The 15,035-nt window shown below is 49.9% G+C and overlaps 1 protein-coding gene across 1 annotated transcript in view; it reads left to right on the top strand.

The window, feature by feature from the left end:
* The window catches only part of VAMP2 (vesicle associated membrane protein 2), a 29,291-nt gene extending 16,926 nt beyond the window's left edge, over positions 1–12,365 (top strand). Inside the window, exons 3-5 of the mRNA XM_087714274.1 lie at positions 6,215–6,373; positions 8,393–8,444; positions 9,969–12,365. Of these exons, the coding sequence (XP_087570400.1) occupies positions 6,215–6,373; positions 8,393–8,444; positions 9,969–9,985 (228 nt within the window). The 3' untranslated portion in view covers positions 9,986–12,365. The remainder of the gene's footprint in view (positions 1–6,214; positions 6,374–8,392; positions 8,445–9,968) is intronic.
* Positions 12,366–15,035: the final 2,670 nt, after the last annotated feature.

The raw sequence follows: 15,035 nt of genomic DNA, 5'->3' as shown, positions 1-15,035 counted from the left end.
AAGTCCATGCTAGGGGAGCATGGAGGACAGGAGAAACCTAGGCTCAAGTGGATGAGGTGAGAAGTGGGGGATTCTGGGAGTTGAAGTCCGTGCTGGGGGAGGGTGGAGGGGGGGGAGAAACCTAGGCTCAAGTGGATGAGGTGAGAAGTGGGGGATTCTGGGAGTTGAAGTCCATGCTAGGGGAGCATGGAGGACAGGAGAAACCTAGGCTCAAGTGGATGAGGTGAGAAGTGGGGGATTCTGGGAGTTGAAGTCCATGCTAGGGGAGCATGGAGGACAGGAGAAACCTAGGCTCAAGTGGATGAGGTGAGAAGTGGGGGATTCTGGGAGTTGAAGTCCGTGCTGGGGGAGGGTGGAGGGGGGGGAGAAACCTAGGCTCAAGTGGATGAGGTGAGAAGTGGTGGATTCTGGGGGATGAAGTCCGTGCTGGGGGAGGGTGGAGGGGGCGGAGAAACCCAGGCTCAAGTGGATGAGGTGAGAAGTGGGGGATTCTGGGAGTTGAAGTCCATGCTGGGGGTGGGAGGGGAGGAACACTTCCCCAGAGATGGAAGGGACATCTTATGCCCCTCCTTATCAGGGGCACCAAAGGGTATTTTCCTGAGAAGGCGCCTAAATTAATAATCAAATCTTATTTTATTGATTTATTTTCCAAAGTTTTATTTTTATTTTTTTAATACAACTTTACACCTAGTCTCAAAACAAAGTGATGACCGGATCTTCCCTTTACATCCTCTCCTTGGCATAATCCATGTTACATCGTCGCTTGCTTTTCGCCTTCAGCCAAATTATTTTCTTCCATTCTTTTCCAATTTTTATACTCATTTTTTCTTAATTCATAAGCAATATACAATACAAGAGCAGAGTTGGAAGGGACCTTGGAGGTCTTCTAGTCGAACCCCCTGCCTAGGCAGGAAACCCTATACTGTTCCAGACAAATGGCTATCCAAAATCTTCTTAAAGACTTCCAGTGTTGGGGCATTTACAACTTCTGGAGGCAACTTCTGTTCCACTGTTTATAGCATGTATCTATAATCTTTATTGTCATTGTACTTAAATGCAACGAAATTTAGTTTTAACCTCACTGGTGCAAAATTATAACAGAAACGGAAAAAGGAAAAAAGAGAGATTGGAGAGATTGTGGTTGGATTTAAAAGTCTCACCGCCCGAGGATAGAAAACTATCTTTAAACCGGTTGGTTCGGCTGGCTATACTTTGATATCTTCTGCCTGATGGTGGAAGTGCAAATAGCAACAGCAATAGCAGTTAGACTTATATACCGCTTCATAGGGCTTTCGGCCCTCTCTAAGCGGTTTACAGAGTCAGCATATGGCCCCCAACAACAATCCGGGTCCTCATTTTACCCACCTTGGAAGGACGGAAGGCTGAGTCAACCCTGAGCCGGTGAGATTTGAACAGCCGAACTGCAGAACTGCAGTCAGCCTGAAGTAGCCTGCAGTGCTGCATTTAACCACTGCGCCACCTCGGGCTCTTACAAAGAGACACTGACCAGGGTGTGAATCCTCTCTTGAGTATCTTCCTCACTCTGCTAAAGCAGCGAGACCTGGCGAGGTCATCCAGCGGTGTCGGAGGGCAACCAATGGTTCCTTGTGCCGAATTGATCCCTCTCTGAAGTGCCTTCCTCTCCGCAGTTGCTAAACCAGCATACCATACTATAAATACGATATGTGAGGACACTTTCTATGGTGGACCGATAGAAAGAGGTCATCAGCCGTGGTCCCACCTTGATTTTTTCCGCAGGACTCCAAGGAAATGTAGAACCTGACTCTTTTCACCCTTGAATTTCAATTTGTTAGATAGCACCCAGTGTTTCAAGTTTGCCCAGATCCTTCTGTATCTTAAGCCTGTCTTCTGGAGTGTTGGCTATTCCTGCCAGCTTGGTGTCATCTGCAAATTGGATGAGTTCCCCATTTATCCCCTCGTCCATATCTTCAGTTGCCCCATGAAAAACGGCACCAAATTATCGTTTCGTATTTCTCCCTGGGCCTATTTTATTAATAAACAATATATACCCTCTAGTTAAGTTTTGACACGGAGAGCATGTCTTTCAATTTTTCTACAATTAACAATATACTATACTTTCTTTATTTCTTAATTAGTTGCATTTGTATTTATAACAATTTTTCCCTACTGTTGAACAATATACTTGAAGATTGCTTTTTTAACATCCCATAGATCCATCTTATCTTACAACGGTCCTACTTCTTCTTCCCTCCCTCCCTCTTTCCTTCCCTCGTTTCTTCTCTCCTACTCCCCTTCCTTCCCTCCCTCCTTCCCCTTCCCTCCTTCTCTCCTTCCCTCCTTCCTTCCTTCCCTCCTTCCTTCCTTCCCTCCTTTCTTTTCTCCTTCTCTCCTTCCTTTCCCCCTTCCTTTCCTCCTTCCTTCCCCCCTTCCTTCTCTCCTACGTTCCCTCCTTCCTTCCCTCCTTCCTTCCCTCCTTTCTTCTCTCCTTCCTTCCCTCCTTGCTTCCCTCCCTCCTTCCCTCCTTCCTACCCCCCTTTCTTCTCTTTCTTCTCTCCTTCCTTCCTTCCTCCTCTCCTTTCCCTTCTCTCCTTCCCCTTCCTCCCCTTTACCCTTCCCCTCTTCTTCCCCTTCCTCCCCTCTTTCCTACTCTTACATTCCCTCCCATTCTTCCTCTGCCTTTCCCTTTCTCCTATTCCTCTCCTTTCTCCTCTCCTTCCTATCTTTCCTTCTACTCCTCCCTCCATCCACTCAATCTGTTGTTGTGTTTACATATTCTCCTCTTCAGGGGATGACCTGGTTCTCTTTTTCTTTTCTTTTTTCCCCTTATTTGAAAGTTATATAAAAAAGGCAAGATTTACAAAATACAAGATACAAAAATAGATAAAGCTCTTTACATATTTTCATCTCCCATGGCTCATCTCGCCTTACGTAGTAGGAAACTAGGTTGCTAATTCCATGCAGGTAGTTATAAAGGATTTCCTATCAGCTTTTCAAGTTTTTCCAACGTTGTGGTCTAATGGTGTTACTCAACGGTGAATTCTCACCTCTAATACTACTACTTTAATCTACTAATACTACTCTCCCCCTCTTCGTCCTCTTTTTATCCATTTTCTCTTGGGCTCTCGCAAATTCCATTTTTCATCATTTTTCTTCTTCTCCTTTCTCCTAACTTTCTTCTTTTTCCTGTTTTTTATGGTCGTAGTATCTTTTCTTCAGAGTATTCCTTTTTATTATTCTGGTATCGTTCTCCAGGGTTTCCCCCTGTTCTCCTCCCTTCCTTACTATCTTGTGATTTCTTTTTTTTGTGTGTGGGGGGGGTTTCTATCCCTTTGTCTGTTTTTCTTTGTAACTGTAAATTGTCTGCGTTTTATTTTCAAATTTTCTTTCTTCCACCTTATCTTCTCGCTCTTCACTTGCGCCCTCTTTTGCTCCCCCTTCTCCGATTTTATTTTATTTATTTTTTAAAATTCGTGTTTATTAAATGTATACGACTACGATGGAGCCCCAACGTTCCTGCTGTGAAGTGAATTTTGCCCCGCTTTACCACCTTTCTTGCCACCGTCGTTAAGCGAATCCCTGCAGTTGATCAGTTAGCCCACCAAATAAATGACTTCAGTCGATCGATCGATCGATTTAGCTCTGGTCTCTTAAAACTGTCACCAGGGAGGAGAGGAGGAAGGACATCAAGTAGAATTTTCCTGCATTGGTTTTTATTGATGGGAAATAAAGCTATATCCCTCCTTTTACAAGGAACTACAGGTTTGAAAAATGACCTTGAATTCAATATCCTGAGACAGGGGGGAGGGTTTGGGGGGGGGGCTCAAAGGAATTTTGGGGGGCTCCATGTGGGCTATGGGACATTTAACCCTCCTTTGGGTTCCCTTGTACTTCCCTTAATTCTTCACTTAGCTGGCTGGGGGTGAGGTTAGGAGAGGTTGACGTCACCCAAGATAAAGTCTTTCTCAGAATCCTTCGGTTTGATGGAGGGGACCATTACGTGTCAATCTTCTGAGGAGGAGTCCTTGGTGCTCTCTGAGCTGGGTGGTTTCCTTGCAGATGTTTCAGGACCCAACTAGGGAACATTATCAGTGCCAGGAAGGAGGGAGGGAGGGAGGGAGGAAGGAAGGAAGGAAGGAAGGAAGGAAGGAAGAAGAAGGACTGGGGGTTCCTTGATGCTTTCTGAGCTGGGTGGTTTCCTTGCAGATGTTTCAGGACCCAACTAGGGAACATTATCAGTGCCAGGAGGGAGGGAGGGAGGGAGGGAGGAAGGAAGGAAGGAAGGAAGGAAGGAAGGAAGGAAGGAAGGAAGAAGAAGGACTGGGGGTTCCTTGATGCTCTCTGAGCTGGGTGGTTTCCTTGCAGATGTTTCAGGACCCAACTAGGGAACATTATCAGTGCCAGGAGGGAGGGAGGGAGGGAGGAAGGAAGGAAGGAAGGAAGGAAGGAAGGAAGGAAGGAAGGAAGGAAGAAGAAGGACTGGGGGTTCCTTGATGCTCTCTGAGCTGGGTGGTTTCCTTGCAGATGTTTCAGGACCCAACTAGGGAACATTATCAGTGCCAGGGAGGAAGGAAGGAAGGAAGGAAGGAAGGAAGGAAGGAAGGAAGGAAGGAAGGAAGGGGAAGGACTGGGGGTTCCTTGATGCTCTCTGAGCTGGGTGGTTTCCTTGCAGATGTTTCAGGACCCAACTAGGGAACATTATCAGTGCCAGGGAGGAAGGAAGGAAGGAAGGAAGGAAGGAAGGAAGGAAGGAAGGAAGGAAGGAAGGAAGGGGAAGGACTGGGGGTTCCTTGATGCTCTCTGAGCTGGGTGGTTTCCTTGCAGATGTTTCAGGACCCAACTAGGGAACATTATCAGTGCCAGGGAGGAAGGAAGGAAGGAAGGAAGGAAGGAAGGAAGGAAGGAAGGAAGGAAGGAAGGAAGGAAGGAAGGAAGGAAGGAAGGAGGGAGGGAGAAGGACTGGGGGTTCCTTGATGCTCTCTGAGCTGGGTGGTTTCCTTGCAGATGTTTCAGGACCCAACTAGGGAACATTATCAGTGCCAGGGAGGAAGGAAGGAAGGAAGGAAGGAAGGAAGGAAGGAAGGAAGGAAGGAAGGAAGGAAGGAAGGAAGGGGAAGGACTGGGGGTTCCTTGATGCTCTCTGAGCTGGGTGGTTTCCTTGCAGATGTTTCAGGACCCAACTAGGGAACATTATCAGTGCCAGGAGGGAGGGAGGGAGGGAGGGAGGGAGGGAGGAAGGAAGGAAGGAAGGAAGGAAGGAAGGAAGGAAGGAAGGAAGGAGAAGGACTGGGGGTTCCTTGATGCTCTCTGAGCTGGGTGGTTTCCTTGCAGATGTTTCAGGACCCAACTAGGGAACATTATCAGTGCCACGAAGGAGGAAGAGGGAGGGAGGAGGGAAGGAAGGAAGGAAGGAAGGAAGGAAGGAAGGAAGGAAGGAAGGAAGGAAGGAAGGAAGGAAGGAAGGAAGGAGAAGGACTGGGGGCTCCTTGGTGCTCTCTGAGCTGGGTGGTTTCCTTGCAGATGTTTCAGGACCCAACTAGGGAACATTATCAGTGCCAGGAGGGAGGGAGGGAGGGAGGGAGGGAGGAAGGAAGGAAGGAAGGAAGGAAGGAAGGAAGGAAGGAAGGAAGGAAGAAGAAGGACTGGGGGTTCCTTGATGCTCTCTGAGCTGGGTGGTTTCCTTGCAGATGTTTCAGGACCCAACTAGGGAACATTATCAGTGCCACGAAGGAGGAAGAGGGAGGGAGGAGGGAAGGAAGGAAGGAAGGAAGGAAGGAAGGAAGGAAGGAAGGAAGGAAGGAAGGAAGGAAGGAAGGAAGGAGAAGGACTGGGGGCTCCTTGGTGCTCTCTGAGCTGGGTGGTTTCCTTGCAGATGTTTCAGGACCCAACTAGGGAACATTATCAGTGCCAGGAAGGAAGGAAGGAAGGAAGGAAGGAGGAAGACTGGGGGGGGAGGTCCTTGGTGCTCACTGAGCTGGGTGGTTTTCTTGCAGACGTTTCACAACCCAACTAGGTAACATCATCAGTGCTAGAAGGGAGTAGGGTTTGCAAAGTAGGGGAGGAGAAAAAGGAGGATCGCAGGAGTCTTTGTGCCCTCTGACCTTGATGGTTTCCTTGCAGGCATTTCCTTTCCCGGGGTTAAAAACTCCGCCCTTCTATCGGCTTCCAGACCTCGGTGGTTCTCGCTTCCTCCTCCTCCGTCTCACCTTCTCGGCGGTGTCTCTTTTCCCTCCAGGTGGTGGACATCATGCGAGTCAACGTCGACAAGGTCCTAGAGAGAGATCAGAAGCTCTCGGAGCTGGACGACCGTGCCGACGCCCTTCAAGCCGGAGCCTCCCAATTCGAAACCAGCGCCGCCAAGCTTAAGCGCAAATACTGGTGGAAGAACTTAAAGGTAGGATGGAGGATGGCCACCCCCTCCTCCTCCTCCTCCTCCTCCTCGCCCACAAACCTGGTTGCCTTCTTCCCTTTAGGTCCAAAGGATCCACCAGATCTTAACTTGGGAGAGGGAATTTGTCCTTTTCTCCCTGGGGAGCGCCACCGATAATATTACACCGAGAAGAACTCTTGAGATTAAGGAGATGCCGTCTTGCGCCATTCCTCTAGCGCAGAAGTCGGCAACCTTAAACACGGAAAGAGACACAAGTGTCCTAACCGGAAGGCCCCCCCCCCGCCCCTCCCCCCCTTTCAATTCTGCAGCCGACTGGAAGTCCGGTTCCCCCACCATAGAGTCGTCTCCTAGCACAGCGTCCTTCTCCCTTTTCCCAACTGGCAACAGGGAGCCACAGCAGAGGGATGAGAGAGCCACATGCGGCTCCAGAGCCGCAGGTTGCCAACCGCTGCTCTCGGGAATAACTGAGCTGGAAGGGACCTTTGGAGGTAAATTGGAATTGGAATTTATTGCATTTATATGCCGCCCTTTTCCCCGAAGGGGACTCAGGGCGGCTCACAATCCAAGTCAGGGAAGGGGGTACAGACAAGGGATAAAAAAGACGAACATAACAATACACAATTTAAAAGCACACGACAACCATACCATTCGAGGGGGGGGGGGAAGCAAAGCCCCAGGCCTGTCGGAACAGCCAGGTTTTAAGGGCTTTGCGGAAGGCCTGGAGGGTGGTGAGGGTTCGAATCTCCACGGGGAGCTCGTTCCAGAGGGTCGGAGCAGCCACAGAGAAGGTTCTCCTCCGGGTAGTCGCCAGTCGGCATTGGCCGGCGGATGGGACTAGGTCTTCTAGTCCAGTCCCCTGCTCAGGCAGGAAACCCCAGACCAATCTCTTGTCCAGTCTCTTCTTCAAAGCCTCCAGTGATGGCGCGCCCCCCCCTCCAGCTTCTGGTGGCAAGCTGTTCCACTGGTTAATTGTTCTGTCGGGTTTCTCATGATGGTGGATCAGACAGAAAAACTTCACTCGGTTCTTTTAAAAATTCTGTCAAATAAATCTTCTCCAGGCGTTCGGAGAGAAATACGGGATCAGGTGGCACGGATTACCTGCGCAAAGTGGGTTTGGGGGAAGAGATCCCAGGATCTGGTTGGGTTCAAGAAGCGGGCACTGTTCCCTCTAAGGTGCGCAGCTGCGCGGCTGCGCACCTTGCAAGAAAGCCCCACGCAGCAGTTTCTATCTGCCGCGCAGAGATTTCTGTAAAGGAAACGTTTTGCAGGCGGCTACAACTGGATCCGGCAGTGCTGTTGCCTGTTGGAGGAGGAGGAGGCGAACCAGCCTGCCACCACCGGCCACCGCCAGACCCGCCGCTCTTCCCGCCCCCTTCCCAGCCCCACAGTCCAGCGGACGCAGCAGAAGCAGCCCCGGGGCTCCGCTGCCGCTCCCCGCATTTTCTGGACGGGGATCCCTTGGAGATGGGATTCCTTCCTGAAAGCAGGCCGAGCCACAGGGTCCTTGTAGTCTTCTGGATGTACGTCACGCCCTCCCTTCTAAGCTTCCATCACAGTAGTTCTCCGTCGGAGCCCTTCGAAGATGGGTGGACTTCAACTCCCAGAATTCCCCAGCCAGTCTTATCAGTTAATTATTTATTGATCGTGCTACCCAGCCCACCTTTAACTCGTTTATTCATTTAATCTTGTTCGTGGGTTGTTAATTCTTTCCCCACTTTGGCTGAAGTCAAGATATATTACGTCGGCCGCATTCCCACCGTCTATTAAGAAAGTTACCCAGTCGAAACAACGGGGATGTTTGTTTTGGTCCGAACCCCGGGAAACCTTTGCTGGCTGGGGAATTCTGGGAGTTGAATCAGCATTCCTTTACGATCTGAAAGGAGCTGGATCACAGAGGATCTGGAAAGGTTTTGCTTTAAGACGGGAAACGGCTCTCCGACGGAGCAATCCAGAAATTCCCCTATTGGAGAAAGTTCGATGTAGACGATTCACGTGCCTTCTTTCCTTCTTTTCCCCTGACAGATGATGATAATTCTGGGGGTGATATGCGCCATTATCTTGATCATCATCATTGGTGAGTGAGCCTTGCAAAAAACAACAACGGCAACAGGGGCGATGGGGCGTAAAGAGAGGCAGGGAAATCTCTGGAGTGGATTTAGAGCAGGGGGTTAAACTTGATTTCGTGGAGGGCTCCACCAGAGTTGTCTTTGACCGCGGAGGGCTGGAGGGGGCGTGGCCATGATGGGTGTGGCCATGGGCGTGGGCATGACACGGGACCCGTGTCAGGGGCACCTGTGGTGGCAAGTGCTAAGGTAGGACTTCCCTGAGATCCTCCCTCACTCTCATTATAATCTCCTTCCTTCTTTCCTATCTTCCTTCCTTCTTTTTTTCCTTCCTTCCTTCCTCCCTAACCCTCCCTCCCTCCTCTCAATCCCTTCCTTCCTCCGTTCTTTCCTCAATCCCTTCCTCCCTTCTTTCCTCCTTCCTCAATCCCTTCCTTCCTCCCTTCTTTCCTCCTTCCTCTCTTCTTTCCTCCTTCCTCAATCCCTTCCTTCCTTCCTCTCAGTTTCCCTTTCTCAATTCCTTCCTCCTTCACTCCCTCTCTCCTCTCACTCTTCCTCCCTTCCTTGTTTCCTCCTTCCTCAATCCCTTCCTTCCTCCCACCTTCCCTTTCTCAATTCCTCCTTCCCTCCCTCCCTCCTCTCCATCCCTTCCTTCATCCGTTCTTTCCTCAATCCCTTCCTTCTTTCCTCCTTCCTCAATCCCTTCCTTCCTCCCTTCTTTCCTCCTTCCTCTTCTTTCCTCCTTCCTCAATCCCTTCCATCCTTCCTTCCTCCCACCTTCCCTTTCTCAATTCCTCCTTCCCTCTCTCCCTCCTCTCAATCCTCTCCTTCCTTCTTTCCACCTTCCCCAGTCCCTTCCTTCCTGCCTTCCCTTCCTCCTTCCTCAAACCCTCCCTCCCTCCCTCCTCTCAATCCCTTCCTCCCTCCCTTGTTTCCTCAATCCCTCCCTTCCTTTTCTTTTTCCTTCCGTCTTCATTCTCCTTTCTTCTCCCTTCCCAACGCTTCCTTCTTTTTCTTTCTCTTCCCTCTCTCCCTTTCTCTTTTCCCATCCCTTCTTGGACGCTCAAATGCTTTCGGCCTTTGTTTATTTTAGTTTGTTTTCATAACCTTCTGCCAGGAAAAATGGGGCATAGTGTGTGTTTGTGTGTGTGTGTGTGTGTGTGTGTGTGTGTGTGTGTGTGTAAAAACCACATTCAAAGCAAACTGTGACCGCCGTTAAAAAGAGAAAAAAAAGCTCACAAAACTGAACCGGTCACCGGAACGACCGTTTTTAGTAACCTAAAAAAAAGCTCACAAAACTGAACCGGTCACCGGAACGACCGTTTTTAGTGACCTAGAAAAAAGCTCACAAAACTGAACCGGTCACCGGAACGACCGTTTTTAGTGACCTAAAAAAAAAGCTCACAAAACTGAACCGGTCACCGGAACGACCGTTTTTAGTGACCTAACGACCGTAATGGGCGGCGTCCCATTACAGTCGTTCATTTGTGGAGGACTCCTTATAAAATATTGTTTTGTTTTTTCTTCTTCCGCAGTTTACTTCAGTACTTAGTGGGAATTCTCCGAGACGTTTCCCCAACCAGGAGCAGCGGCCAGGAGAGGCGCAGGGGCCTGAGTCTTCCAGCGCCCAGCTTTCCCGCCATACCCCGCCCCTCCCGACTCCTCCCTTCCCCTCCTCCCTCCCTCCCTCCCCCCTCCCTTCCCCGCGTGTGTGCGTGAGCGTGGCGTTGCGTGTGGGTGTCTTGTAAATAGCCCGATTTGTTATTTATACATATACATATATACATATATATATATATATATATACATAAAATATATATATATTATATTATATTATATTTTGTCTGTTTGTAGATTTCTATCTAGACTTTCTATGTGTCGCTCCCGCCGTGGTTTTTTCAGTGTCTTGATTTTTAAACGACAAAACCTTCAAGGACCAAGGCCCGCCTGCCCGATTCTTGCCTCCGTGGTTCTCCCCTTCCCCAATTCGGTGGGCTCCCGACCCCCATTTTTCCGCAATTCCTCGTTGCCACACGGATCATACCCGATATTGGAATTGTATCCCTGCCTTCCTCTTCCCCAAATATCTGGAAATCGGAAGATTCCGGTTGGCTCGTTGAGGAGATCCGGGAGAAATTCTCTCTCTCTCTTCGGAGTTGCTCCTCGTTTAGTCTTCTCGGCCACGCTGCTAGTCCTCAGTGTCTTGGTCACCTCTCCTCCTATCCCCGGACCTGGTGATCTCCTCTTAACTTTTATTTATTTATTAACTTATTCGACTCGTACTGCCAGTTTTCTCCCTTAAGTGTCTCCGGGGAGCTCACGTGGCGTTGGGGAGTTAACGCCTCCTTTTCGAGGGTCGGCCCCGGGTGGGAATTCTCCCGCCGGCCGTGACGTTCTCCCTCCCTCCTCCGAAACCACGGCGATTTTACTGCCATTGACTTCCCGCGTGTAGGAACCACTGTTGCTTTTAGTTGTGAACAACGGCGATGAAACACGGTTGTGACTCTCGACATTCCACTCTTTCTCTTTCTCTAAAGCGGAGAAGGAGGATGTTTTCCCCCCTTCTTAGGACCTGTGCGTTATTTTTTTTCTTGCGATCTACTGCCTACCTAAACCCTGTTTTCAGGAGTTGTGTGTGCTTGTGGGTGCATGCCTTGGGTGTGTATGTGTGACTACGATAGGAGGAGGGAGGGGGTGTGTGGGTGCGCTCCAGCTTCAGAGGCGATACTCAGCCGCTTCGTATCGGTTCGCACGAAACGGTAGCGGAAATCGCGGGTGAGCCCGTCCACCTCCCCCCGGGTTCTATGCCGTCCAATTTAAGCACGTTTTCATGCAAGTCGCGCGCACGATCGACGCCCCAAATGCTTTACGAAGCGGTAGGGAACGTTAGCGCCGAACCACCTCTGCCCGGCTTGTCTCCTTTTCCAGAAGACGCAAAAAACCAGCAGATCTTAACGGCATAAACCGTTAAGGGGGAGGAGGTGGGGGGCTCGTTCCCGGGGCTGACTTAGGCTAGATCCTTTCCTGACCCCGATCCTGTGAACGAAACGAGGGCCGTCCTGTGTTCGAATCCCGTGGTGAAAAGTTATCCCTTTATGGTTAGAATGAATTTATTTATTTATTTTTATATATATATCTCGTCGGCGCTTTCTGTTGTCCTCGGTTTCGCCAAGAGGCGGTTTAAAGCTGGTTTAAAGCTGGTTTCAAGCAGGAAAGGGAGACGGCAGCTCGCTAAGGAATGGCTGTGGATAAAAGACTCCCCTCCCCTCCTCCTTTTTGTGCAATCTCTCCCACCCCCCACCCCACCCCTCCCGCCTCCCCCCCACCCCCTTGTTGGCTCTGTCCTCCAAGCCTGGCCACTTTCCAGCTTTTGCAAACTGTTGTAATTGTGATTAATTGTGACTGCGTGACCACCGATTCCCCCACCCACCCACCCACCCCTGTTTTCAGCACAAACTGCCATGTTTCCGGGCCTGTTTATAATGTTGGCTTACATGTGAGGTTTTTTTTAAAGTATTTTTTTTGGGGGGGGGTACACCCAGTCCCCAATTTCTCTCTCACCCCCCCCTTACCCCGCCGGTTTTTCCTCTTCTCTCCCTTCTCCTCCCCAGTGGAGGGAAATCTTTGTTGGAAGAGGACGAAGAAGGAAGAGAGGAAGACGGCAAACGTTTGGGGGGGGGAGGGCAAAGCACCGATGGCGGGGTAGGGGGGGCTGTCTCGGTAGGAGACCCTTCTCCGGTCCAGATGGGGAAAGAAATGAGAACCGAACAACGCACGGATTTGGGGAAAGGGAGGGGGGAACGCCGCGGCGGGGAAAAAGATCGAGAATGAGCCCGAAGGGGGGAAATTTGGGGAGGGGTCTCCCGGTTCCTTGTTTGGAGGGATGACGGGGGGGGTCTTCACTTTCACCCCCTCCTCAAGCTGGCCAAGGGAGAGGAGGAGTCAATTTCCGGGGAGGGGGAGAAAAGAGTGGGGAGGGGGAGAACACCTTGAGAGATGGAGCCACCGGGGTAGAAGTGGGGGGGGGGGTTTCCGTTGACGCATTGTCTTCCATATATAGTCTAGGACTGTTTCTCAACCTTGGCAACTTGAAGATGTCCGGACTTCAACTCCCAGAATTCCCCAGCCAGCATTCGCTGGCTGGGGAATTCTGGGAGTTGAAGTCCGGACATCTTCAAGTTGCCCAGGTTGAGAAACTGGTCTAGGAGAAGGGCCGTCTATGGTTGGAGGACCCCAGAAACCAACATTCGATTCAAAGGCAGATTAAATTCGTTTTTTTGGGGGGGGGGCGCGGAGGGGCTTTAATGATATTTGCGGGTGGGGGGACAAGTGAGGCAAGCTGCCGATTGTGAGCCCATCCGCCATTGCGGGTTAAAGACACGTGTGGGTCCTTCCGCTAGGCCGCAACCCTTTGCGGGGTACCGCCGGCATTTTGTGCGGCGAAAAAAGAATTTGAGCTGCCTTTTAATCAATTTCAGTGTGAAAAGGGGCTCCCGAGACCCTTATTATAGATAGTGTAATCAATAATGCCACTTTTGAGATGGGGGGGGGGGAGGAAGACTTCAACTCCCAGAATCCTCCCCGGCTTGCGAGTTCACAAGATGGTCCTTGGGGAGGGGGAATTCTGGGAGTTGAAGTTCTCCCCCCCCTCGGTTTTGGAAGCGGCCCAAGGATGAGGAAAATGGTGTAATAGATAAAGCCACTTTTTAAGACCAATGGGAACTTCAACTCCCAGAATTCCCCCTCGTTTTTTTTGAAGCAGCCCAAGGATGAGGAAAATGGTTTAATAGATAAAGTCACTTTTTAAGACCAATGGGAACTTCAATTCCCAGAATCCTCCCCGGCCTGAGAGTTCACAAGATCGTCCTTGGGGAGGGGGAATTCTGGGAGTTGAAGTTCTTGGTTTTGGAATGAGGAAAATATTGGAATAGATAAGTCACTTTTAAAGACCAATGGGAACTTCAACTCCCAGAATCCCCCCAGTCTGGCTGTGGGGGAATTCTGGGAGTTGAAGTTCCCCCTCGTCTTTCGAAGCGGCCTAAGGATGAGGAAAATGGTTTAATAGATAAAGTCACTTTTTAAGACCAATGGGAACTTCAACTCCCAGAATCCCCCCACCCAGCCTGTGAGTTCACGAACACATCCTGCAGGGGAATTCTGGGAGTTGAAGTCCCCCCCCCCCTCATCTTCTGAAGTGGCCCAAGGATGAGGAAAACTGTTATCGATAATGTCACTTTTAAGACCAGTGGGAACTTCCATTCCCAGAATCCCCCCAGCCTGCCTATGGGGGAATTCTGGGAGTTGAAGTTCCCCCTCGTCTTTCGAAGCGGCCCAAGGATGAGAAAAATGGTGTAATAAATAAAGTCACTTTTTAAGACGAGGGGGAACTTCAACTCCCAGAATCCCCCCAGCCTGTGAGTACATCCTGCGGGGGAATTCTGGGAGTTGAAGTTCCCCCTTGTCTTTCGAAGTGGCCCAAGAATGAGGATAATAGTGTAATTGATAGTCACTTAAGATGAGGGGGAACTTCAACTCCCAGAATCCCTCCCCGGCCTGCGAGTTCATGAACACATCCTGCAGGGGAATTCTGGGAGTTGAAGTTCCCCGTCCTTGAAGCCACCCAAGGATTAGGAAAATATTAGAATAGAGAAAGCTACAATGGGGGTGTTTTTTGAGGGGGGGGGTAGGACCAGGAGGGGAAGACAAGGGGTTGCCCCTCTCCGTTTTGGCCAGCAGGTGTCGCTGTGGAGACGTGTAACTTGCCCAAAGGAGGGAATGAAAAAAAGAATTTAAAAGAGGAATAAAATGGAGCCCGGCCCATAACCGAAGCCAGACACAGATTGGGTGGGAAGGGAGTTTTCCTTGAGTTAAAACTGCCAGCCCTGCACAGCAGGAGTTATAAAATAAAATAAAGGGAGGGTGGGGAGGGGGTTTAAGATCCAATCTGGGATACAAGCCAGGGGTTTGATGATGCTGTGAAAAAAAAGAAAACGCAAAAAGAAATTGATATTTGGAGACAAAAATAAAAAACCTACAATAAATAAATGTCCTGTGGAGAATGCCTCCCAATGCTGGTCTTTTTCTTTTGAGTTGGGGGTCTTTCTTTTCCATGCAAAGGGATGGGGTGGGGGGGGGTGATTTCTCCCCAAGAATTTATTTTTTTATACGTATTTTATCCAACGCTTCGCAGGGCGATTGGAAACTTGAGGGGTGGGTGAGGGGGAGTTGGTAATGATGGGGATCGAACATGGATTTCTGGATTGTTGTCTTCTGGAAATAAATGGGGTTTTTTTTAAAGGGGAGATTGCGCAGTGTAGGTTATGGTTACGTTTTTCACTTTTATGACGGTCACAGAATGAAGTTCCTTCTCCCCTCCCTCTGCCTTGGATTTTCTTTCTTCCTTTCCCTCCCACGTGCCTTTCTTCCTCTGCTTCCTTTCCTTCTCTCCTTCCCTTCTTCCTTCCTCCCGCCCTCTGTCTCCTTTGTCTTCTCTTCCTTTTTTTTCTTTCTTTCTTCCCTCCTCCGCTTTTGCCTCTTCCTTTCTTCCTTGCATCTCCATTTTTCCTCCATCCCTCCTGTATCTTCAGTTCTTTCCCCGTCTG

The sequence above is a fragment of the Thamnophis sirtalis genome, unplaced genomic scaffold (genome assembly GCF_051295495.1).
Source record: "Thamnophis sirtalis isolate CommonGarterSnake01/CBP01778 unplaced genomic scaffold, rThaSir2_p1.2 scaffold_4, whole genome shotgun sequence".
Classification (NCBI taxonomy): domain Eukaryota; kingdom Metazoa; phylum Chordata; class Lepidosauria; order Squamata; family Natricidae; genus Thamnophis; species Thamnophis sirtalis.
Note: the sequence above shows the minus strand (reverse complement) of the source record. Positions and strands in the feature narration are given on the sequence as shown.